Source organism: Drosophila erecta, unplaced genomic scaffold, assembly GCF_003286155.1.
Source record: "Drosophila erecta strain 14021-0224.00,06,07 unplaced genomic scaffold, DereRS2 tig00000294-arrow-arrow-pilon, whole genome shotgun sequence".
Classification (NCBI taxonomy): Eukaryota; Metazoa; Arthropoda; class Insecta; order Diptera; family Drosophilidae; genus Drosophila; species Drosophila erecta.
The window spans coordinates 275,571-285,705 of NW_020825218.1; the positions used below are offsets into that span (position 1 = coordinate 275,571).

The 10,135-nt window shown below is 37.3% G+C and overlaps 1 protein-coding gene across 4 annotated transcripts; it reads left to right on the forward strand.

The window, feature by feature from the left end:
• Positions 1-742: 742 nt before the first annotated feature.
• LOC6555826 (zyxin) lies at positions 743-5,648 on the forward strand. Of its 4 annotated transcripts, none has more exons than XM_026983309.1 (8): positions 743-846; positions 1,058-1,284; positions 2,265-2,682; positions 2,813-3,003; positions 4,484-4,775; positions 4,830-5,178; positions 5,233-5,353; positions 5,415-5,648. In XM_026983309.1, exons 2-8 carry the CDS (start codon positions 1,087-1,089, stop codon positions 5,544-5,546), a joined length of 1,701 nt encoding a protein of 566 aa, XP_026839110.1. In that variant the 5' UTR covers positions 743-846; positions 1,058-1,086; the 3' UTR covers positions 5,547-5,648. The 4 variants fall into 4 exon arrangements, with proteins under 4 accessions (XP_026839110.1, XP_001982692.2, XP_026839111.1 ...); XM_001982656.3 differs by having other exon boundaries at positions 744-846; positions 2,741-3,003; positions 5,415-5,647; XM_026983310.1 differs by lacking the exons at positions 5,233-5,353; positions 5,415-5,648 and having other exon boundaries at positions 744-846; positions 2,741-3,003; positions 4,946-5,066.
• The last annotated feature ends 4,487 nt before the right edge of the window (positions 5,649-10,135 follow it).

Consider the following 10,135-nt stretch of genomic DNA (forward strand, 5'->3'; position numbering starts at 1 on the left):
AGGGCGCCTGTAGCACGGACGTTTAATAAGACTCCTCTAATATAGCCGCTTGCTCGACTAAAATGCTTACATGTATGTGTATATGTATGTACATAAAACCCTACGATCTTCAAAATTAAAACATGACATTTTTAATGACATTTTGCCAGTTTCTGTTCGTCCTCTTTAACGCCAGCAAGCTGCAATCAGCGGTCGTGCACACAATTTTAACACTTTTCTTACCAACTTCTATTGATATATCAAAAAGTTTTTGGCCACACAAATTTAACTATTGGAAACTATTTTCACTGTGGTGCAATACCCAAACCGTAGGTTTTTTTTAGCAAAAGCAAATATGAAAAATATACAACGAAACTATTTTTGAACTTAAAGCCTTATTTTTGTACATCTGACGGAAACCTCGTATTTTAACAAATGAGAAGATTTTTTGACGCGTTTCTACATATTATTTAGGTGAACTCTAAAAAAAATAATAAAAATAACAATAAAAATATCTTTTGTAAATACTGATGTGCGCAGCTCACTTCTGATTTACTTTCTGATTTAGTTATTTCGTTGTTCATCTTTGATAATGGGTCTCAACCATTTGCTCTGTTGTTTGTAAATAAGAAACGCAGCAACGCAAGCTAAACACTTATTTTACGCAGTCTTTGGTATCTCGCGTAAGAGTGTCTAAGCTCGTATTTGCTTAAACGATATAAAGCGACTGTGCGAAGTGAGTATTACACATTTAATAATTTCGAACGTAAGCTAGAGCGCCTTGAACGATTTTCGAGTTCTCAAGAGAAGGCCACATTGTTGATAAATTCGATAAGTGATAGTTTTATTGTCACCTAGTATTGAAAGGTCAGTAAATTTACATAAATAAATGATTATTTACTAAGTCTAATAAGTACGCAAATTGTATGCACATTCAAAACAGACCAATTTTTAGGCGAACACCTTAACTCGTGTAATTGTATTAGTGCTAAAGAGTTGAAATATTGAATTAAAATAGAACGTCTATTTTAATGTTTTAGTTATAACTTAAAACCATGTTTTTTCTTTTTTGTTTTAGGAAACTCATTTTTTTATTATAAAAATTCTATGGAGTCAGTGGCCCAGCAACTTAAAGAGCTGTCGCTTTCAAAAGACGAAACATTAAATAGCTCACCGCCTGTATGTATTGGACATGGAAAAGTTGCAGAGTTAGTCGGCAAGATAAGTCAAAGGCAAAATGATTCCGTATATAAGAGATTGGATACACCTCCTAAGCCGCCGATAAAATATAAGGAAATGCCTCAGGTAGTATACCGAATTTACTTATATACATTATGGAGCTATTCCTTATGTCTACTCAAAGGTTTGTTCCTCAACTCTTAAAGCCCGTTATTGTACCGTTTGTGAGAGTATTTATTATGTATGTAATAAGCATGCAGATTCCAGAAACGTAGACGCAGTTTGTTGATAAATGTTGGCTCGACCACTCTAACGCCCACACTTTTAAAAAATGTGTTGATATTTTTTCATATTTTTATTAGTCTTGTAAATTGCTATCGATTTTCCAAAAAAGTGAGAGCGGTGCAGTATTGAGCAGTTAGTGGACGTTAGAGTGGGCGTGGGAAACATCGGTCAACGCTGCGTCTATGTCTCTGGTAGCTGCATGCATAATCTCAACATTCTAGCTTCTGTACTTCCTGAGATCGAGACGATCATACGGTCAAAAAGGTCGAATCGGCCATTGATCCTGATCAAAAAATATGTACTTTAAATGGTCGGAAACGGTTCCTGGTACCTGTTGCATTTTATTTAATATAGCCTTTAGTATAGCCTTTTACATTACGATTAACGGGTGTAATAATTATGCCTCATTGATTCTTCCACGGTATATTAATGAATAAATCATAAAAAAAGTCCAGGGGATATTCTTACCTGTACCAGCCAAAACCAAACTATGCAAACCGCACCAATATTTTGAAGCAAGTTTGCACATTCATTTTGTTTATAATTCTTATAGTTTCCAAAATCTCGGCGCTCACACGGAGAGACCTATGAATTCGGCTAGTGACCCGATCCAAGAACAGAAAAGTGGCACGACTTTGAAATTTTTTAGTCTTTTGCACTGGAATTATACATTCCATACATTTCCATTCATATCAATCTTTGGTTCATTAAAATGATAGGTTTTGGTAATGAACGGTTCAATACGCTGCATATTTCTTGAAAATGGAAGACGTATTTTTCTTATGAAATAATGCGTATTTGAAATTATTTATTTATTACAGGTTCCATCAAGCAGACAGGTTTTATGTTCGCGGGAACCACTTTATTCACAACCGCTGATTGGAGTCGAGAAAACAATAAGTGGGCATATGCCTTTTAGAAAATACCTTAGCTCTGAATTCGGAGCTGCTGATACTGAAATGAACAGAAAAACAACTTTGGATAATCCGGCAATACTGGAACAGCAATTAGAAGCCCTGGCTTACCACAAACTTCAAATGGAAAAAAAGGGTCTTTTGGGTCTACAAGCTAAACCAACACAATCTGTAAACAGCTTTTCAGAGCCTCTTTCAAAGACTTTGAGCAAAAGCTTAATATATTGCAATTTAGATTCTGTACACAAAAGTGCAGAAAGATCAGAACTATTTACAGAGACAACTAAGATTACTGCAAGTACATACGCAAATGTTCATGAAGCTGGTATGTGTGTGTGATGCTTATATACAAAAAGTATAATATTAATTATAATATAATTTAGATATCAAAGCAGTGGGCTCTTCTCTTAGCTCGACGCAAAATATGATATCCGTCTGCACTAACTTTATTTCAGACAACGAAATAGATGACTTACCGCCACCACCTAGTCCAGAAAGCGCTGTGAGTTCTTCATACAGCGAGCTTCGGCGTGCCACTTCGGAATTTAACAAGCCAATTGATTATTTGCAAAATGACGAGACATCGAATCCTTCTTTACAAATATATGCAAACCAATATGCGTTGCAGCATGATGCCATAAGCAAGGTACAAAACATTTTTAATTTATTACAGTACAGCATATTTTTGCCAAACGAATTTTGTCACAAAAAAAATTCTCGAAGTCAAGAGTCTTAGGATCAGAGTATCAAATATGAAAGATTCCATTCTTTTTGGCGTATCAGTGTAATTAAATAAAGCTCTCATTTTACAACACAGTGTTATTAATCAGTCGCCTCTTAACAAGGTAAAAAAACTAATAATGATTGCACCTTTTACATGCAACAGTTGAGACTTTTGTGTTGAAAAGTTATTTTTAGGTTATCTGACCGTTAAATGACAGTAATCCGATTTTTATAAAAATTTAATCATAATTCTAAATTTAATAAATTTTATATCCCATAATAGAACTTACTTCTTGAGTAACGAGCATCACGCACCGAGAGATACAATTGAAAATCTGATAGATCTGATGGTCGGATCAGAGCCATTTATGTTTTGAAACTCCATACTAAAATTGATTAGAAGAAGAGGGGGCGGGGATAAACCAGCTGTTTTATCCGTTTGTCCGTTAAACTAGTATGGTTTATGTATGTAGTCGTACATCAAAAATTAACCTGTTTAATAAAATAAAAGAGTCTTCCTTTGCGATATCGGAAATTATAAAAGCTGGGAGGTTAAGTGATTAATCATGCATATTTGAGTCACGCACACCATTTTGAACATTTTTTAACTTTTTTTAAATTTTTATGTTTTTTCATTTTTATCGATATGCCAAAATATTCTTGCCCCTTACAAACTGTTTTGTTATCTTAAAGTCATAAAAATATATTTTGTCATGTTCCGATTTCCACACAATATTAATTTTAAGACATATGTACTAAATATTAATTAAGAATTCTATGCACCGTAACCAACCCTTTTTTAGGTCATATTAATGTAATTATTTGATATTACGCAATGTTAATATTTGAAATTCTATTATCACGATTTGTTTATATACCATTTTAATTTTTATTATAATAAAATATTAAATATGTATGTTGTATACTACACTTTCTTTCAACGGTTATTTTTTCGAATCTCAAATCTAAACATATTCATAACTTCTATTACTGTGCTACAGTGTCACATGTGTTAATATTTACATAAATAAAAAAAAGATGTGTAAAAACATATTTCAGAGTTGTTGACGTGACAGAGTTTTTGGCTACACAAAAAATAAAAAGAAACAATTTATAACCGGTTTTAAAATTGTTTGGCAGCTTTGGCCGTTAGGGTGGGCGTAACCCAATCGCAAGATAAATATTATATTAAAAAAAAATAAAACGTTTTCATTGTTTCCGAAATCACAGTGGTCATACATACATATGTACGTGTGGGCTGACAATGGGCAGACCGACTCGGCTAGTGACCTTTAGAAAGAAAATATATATTTTATACCATCGAAAGCACATCCTAATATCTGTTACATTGTATTGTTTAATAATAAAAATTTACATAATTAAAAATATTTTTTAATTTTCAGAGCACTTCTACATATGATTCAATATATGAGCCTATAAACCCGCGACCGTCTGCAGATATGTTGCCTCGTGAAACTTGTAATCTGTATAATTCATACGTCAGTGATAGTATTCCAAGCATTTCCAATGAATTAAATATTTTAAATTCGATTGAAGCAAACCAAACAGCATACATACATGGTAATGCTAAAACAAAATTTTATAACTTGAACACTGTCCATAGAAATGATAATGAAGGTCTAAAAAACTTCGTTTCAATACCCACCGATCCAGTTCAAGAATTAGAAAACTACGGTAAGTTAATGTAATGCACTTAAATCCAAAAAAAAGTACGAGTATTTTATACAGGTAGGTGTGTCAAATGCAATTCACGTGTACTTGGAGAAAGTAGTGGATGTACAGCAATGGATCAAATATACCATATAACTTGCTTCACATGTGCAGATTGTCAAATTAATTTGCAGGGAAAACCATTCTATGCATTAGACGGCAAACCGTATTGCGAATATGATTATTTACAAACACTGGAAAAATGCTCTGTTTGTATGGAACCTATTTTAGAGAGAATTCTTAGAGCTACTGGAAAACCATATCATCCGCAATGTTTTACATGTGTTGTATGCGGAAAAAGCTTAGATGGGCTATTATTTACAGTTGATGCTACTAATCAAAACTATTGCATAACAGATTTTCATAAGTAAGTTGCGTAATTTAGCAGTATGATCGAATGACTATTTATATGAATTCATAGAAAATTTGCCCCTCGCTGTTGTGTCTGCAAGCAACCAATTATGCCAGATCCAGGACAAGAAGAAACGATCAGAGTAGTGGCCCTAGATCGAAGTTTTCACCTAGAATGTTATAAGTGTGAGGTAAACAGAAAATATATTTCTTAATCAAAAAATTATCCTTCTTTTTTTTTGCCTGTAATAGGACTGTGGGCTCTTACTATCATCTGAAGCTGAGGGCCGCGGATGTTATCCCCTGGATGATCACGTTCTATGTAAAAGCTGTAATGCACAACGAGTTCAGGCTTTAACGAAGCGCATGACGTCAGAACATTGAATTGAGTGCTCGTTTTATTTATTAAACATTTTCGACAATATATATTTTATGGTTTAAATCGATCATAGTCGAACGACTTTATCATAAAGCTGCCATAGAAGCATTTTCAAAATAAATTGAAAATAAGAAATCTTTATTTTTTTAATATGATAGGGACAATATCATATGCGTCACTAAATTGATGACGGGCATTTGGCTACTCTGGGCACTATGGGCGCCCATTATAAGTACATGATGAGTACTTATATATTTTATATCGAATCATCAAGCAAATGATAAGCTTCAGTGGATCGCAGTATGGCAGCTGCTCAACCACTTACAACACCTTGCCTGTTACAAAAATCGTTTACAATTGATTCTAGGCTTTGTCATTGTATTAAATAATGCTTTTATATGTATGCTGCTTATTTATATGCTGTTCGCTCGAACAAGTATTGTGCCATTGGTCCGTACCTGCGGTTCCTCTCGTACTACGCAGGAATGCTGTCGCAACAACGTTTTGTCATTAGTAGGGTAAAACTAACCTGTCTCACGACGGTCTAATCCCAGCTCACGTTCCCTTGCATGGGTGAACAATCCAACGCTCGGTGAATTTTGCTTCACAATGATAGAAAGAGCCGACATCGAAGGATCAAAAAGCGACGTCGCTATGAACGCTCGGCCGCCACAAGCCAGTTATCCCTATGGTAACTTTTCTGACACCTCTTGTTAAAAACTCTTTAAACCAAAAGGATCGATAGGCCGAGCTTTTGCTGTCCCTGTGTGTACTGAACACCGAGATCAAGTCAGCATTTGCCCTTTTGCTCTATGTGTGGTTTCTGTCCGCACTGAGCTGGCCTTGGAACACCTCCGTTATTATTTGAGAGATGTACCGCCCCAGGCAAACTCCCTACCTGGCAATGTCCTTGAATTGGATCATACCTGTGTAATTGGAGTTATACCAAATTTTCAAATCAAAAATACATAAATGCATCGTTTTATTAAAGAATTTGTTTGCGATTATATAACAAACTCGTGATACTTTGATCAAGAAGCTTGCATCAAAACCCAATACCATAAGATATAATAAATATATCCGTTTAATAGCTAGGAAATGATACACGTTCCATTTAATCAAGTAAGTAAGGAAACAATAAGAGTAGTGGTATTTCATTGACAATACCAAACCGAGGTCTAATATCTCCCACTTATTCTACACCTCTTATGTCTCCTTACACTGCCAGATTAGAGTCAAGCTCAAAAGGGTCTTCTTTCCCCGCTAATTATTCCAAGCCCGTTCCCTTGGCTGTGGTTTCGCTAGATAGTAGATAGGGACAGTGTATGTATGAATCCGATCCCTCCGAACTTGTTTTACGTGGCGTGTTCCACATTGAAGGGATTACAACCACGGCACCCTATACACCCACAAGTGAGCATATGATGCATGTGTCCAAATACGCTAGACAAAACGTCCCGGTCTGGAAGCTATAGCTATGTACATAGCGACCACCCCGGTAGCAATTGGAGTGCTTGCTTGCCGGGCAAGCACTCCCCCTTGCTGAGGAGCTAGATCTACCTAAAATCTCTACTGTTCTATGGGTCACAGCACCCGAGATAGGGACAGTGGGAATCTCGTTAATCCATTCAGGCGCGTCACTAATTAGATGACGAGGCATTTGGCTACCTTAAGAGAGTCATAGTCACTCCCGCCGTTGACCCGCGCTTACTTGAATTTCTTCACTTTGACATTCAGAGCACTGGGCAGAAATCACATTGTGTCAACACCCGCTAGGGCCATCACAGTGCTTTGTTTTAATTAGACAGTCGGATTCCCCAAGTCCGTGCCAGTTCTGAATTGATTGTTAATTGATAATCGTTATAATTAATGAGAACTAATTGGTTTAACCCAAATAGCATTCTTAAAAATTTTAGCAAGAAAGTTCCACAATTGGCTACGTAACTAAACTATCCGGGGAACAAGTAGCGCATAACGAGCACATAAACCATGTTATTGTTTCCCAATCAAGCCCGACTATCTCAATCTTCAGAGCCAATCCTTATCCCGAAGTTACGGATCTAATTTGCCGACTTCCCTTACCTACATTATTTTATCGACTAGAGACTCTTCACCTTGGAGACCAGCTGCGGATATTGGTACGGCCTGTTGAGAAGTTTGCGTGTCCCCACCATAAATTTTCAAGGTCCGAGGAGAAAATATCGACACAACAGTATGTATTAGTTTGGTAAATATCTCCCTTCCGCCTTTTTGTCTTTTGAATTTCGCGGCTATGTACAAAGCGCTACAGAGCTCGTATCTGGCAATACTATACATAATTTGAAAGGTCTTGACATAACCTACAAAACGACGCTATGATTAGTTTGGATATTGCGTTCAACAGTTATAGACGTGTAAGCATGGAGTTCACTAACGCCGAAATTCGCGCTATTTTAAAGTTTTCCTTCGTTAAAGGCAAATCCGCCAGAGAAACGTTCCGTGAGATTAATGGTGTTTTGGGGGATGGTACTCTATCACTTCGAACCGCGGAGGAATGGTTTCGACGATTCAGAGCCGGTGAAAACGACACCATGGATAAGCCAGCCGGCGGAAGTCCTGTGACGACAAATACCGATCAAATCATGGAATACATCGAGTTAGACCGGCATGTGGCATCTCGTGACATCGCCCAGGAGATGGGAGTTAGTCACCAAACCATTTTAAACCATCTGCAGAAGGCTGGATACAAAAAAAAGCTTGATGTTTGGGTGCCGCATGATTTGACGCAAAACAACCTTCTGGACCGAATCAACGCCTGCGATATGCTGCTGAAACGGAACGAACTCGACCCATTCTTGAAGCGGACGACAATATCAAGCGAAAACGGTCGTGGTCGAAGGCCGGTGAATCGTCCCAAACAGTGGCCAAGCCGGGATTGACGGCCAGGAAGGTTTTGCTGTGTGGTTGGTGGGATTGGAAGGGAATCATCCACTATGAGCTGCTCCCATATGGCCAGACGCTTAATTCTACCATCTACTGCGAACAACTGGACCGCTTGAAGCAAGCGATCGACCAGAAGCGTCCAGAATTGGCCAACAGGAAGGGTGTAGTGTTCCACCAGGACAACGCCAGACCACACACTTCGTTGATGACTCGTCAGAAGCTAAGGGAGCTCGGATGGAAGGTTTTATCGCATCCACCATATAGCCCGGACATAGCGCCAAGTGATTACCACCTGTTCCTGTCCATGGCGAATGCCCTTGGTGGTGTAGAGTTGAACTCAAAAGAGGCTTGTGAAAAGTGGCTGTCCGAGTTCTTCGCAAATAAGGAGGGGGGCTTCTACGAGGGAGGTATTATGAAGTTGCCATCTAGATGGAAACAGATTATCGAACAAAACGGCGCATATTTGAACTAAATCCGATCACTGCAACACTTTTTATAAGGCATTGAATAAAGAGCAAAAAAACGGAAGGGAGATATTTTCCAACCTATTATATGTCATGCTCTTCTAGCCCATCTACCATATCTCTCTGCGAAAGACTTCCATGGTAGTACGGCTATAAAACAGAAAAGAAAACTATTCCGAAATCTCTCGACTGCTTCTTTATGGTCGTTCCTGTTGCCAGGATGAGCGCGAGGCCCATATTTAATAACAAACGGATACTCAACAGGTTACGGAATTGGAACCGTATTCCCTTTCGTTCAAAATTATTCAAGTGTATTATTTTCGCTTTGTTTATATAATTTGGCATTTTTGTTTTACTTGAAAATTTTCGGCTTTCGCCTTGAACTTAGGACCGACTAATTCGTGATCAACCACTGTTCACACGAAACCCTTCTCCACTTCAGTCCTCCAAGGTCTGATTCGATTATTGGCTACTACCACCAAGATCTGTACCAATGGCAGCTCCATGCAGGCTTACGCCAAACACTTCTACGCATACCATTGTACCTTCCTACTCACTAAAGTTTCAAAATTTATATCACAAGTAATATAAATCATCTACTTTAACGGTAATGTATAGGTATACAACTTAAACGCCATCCATTTTAAGGGCTAGTTGCTTCGGCAGGTGAGTTGTTACACACTCCTTAGCGGATTTCGACTTCCATGATCACCGTCCTGCTGTTTTAAGCAACCAACGCCTTTCATGGTATCTGCATGAGTTGTTAATTTTGGCACCGTAACGTTTGGTTCATCCCACAGCGCCAGTTCTGCTTACCAAAAGTGGCCCACTGGGCACATTATATCATAACCTTGAACTTCATATCAAGAAACTTAAGGTTCTTACCCATTTAAAGTTAGAGAATAGATTAAGATCGTTTCGACCCTAAGGCCTTTAATCATTCGCTTTACCAGATAAGATTATTTTAATAATAATAAATAAAAACAGGATTATATTTTTGAAAGAAAAACGTATGTGCACTTCAATTTATGAAACAACGAAACTTAAGAGCTAAAGAACTAAAGAGACCACTCATTTCAATTATTTTATGATATCTCCCAAGGTCGGATTTTAATCAAACCGAAACTATTAGTTGCAGTACACCAAAAATTATGATTAGTTACAACAAAACTATGCTATTGTATTTTTTTTTTAATTCCTTTTCCTTT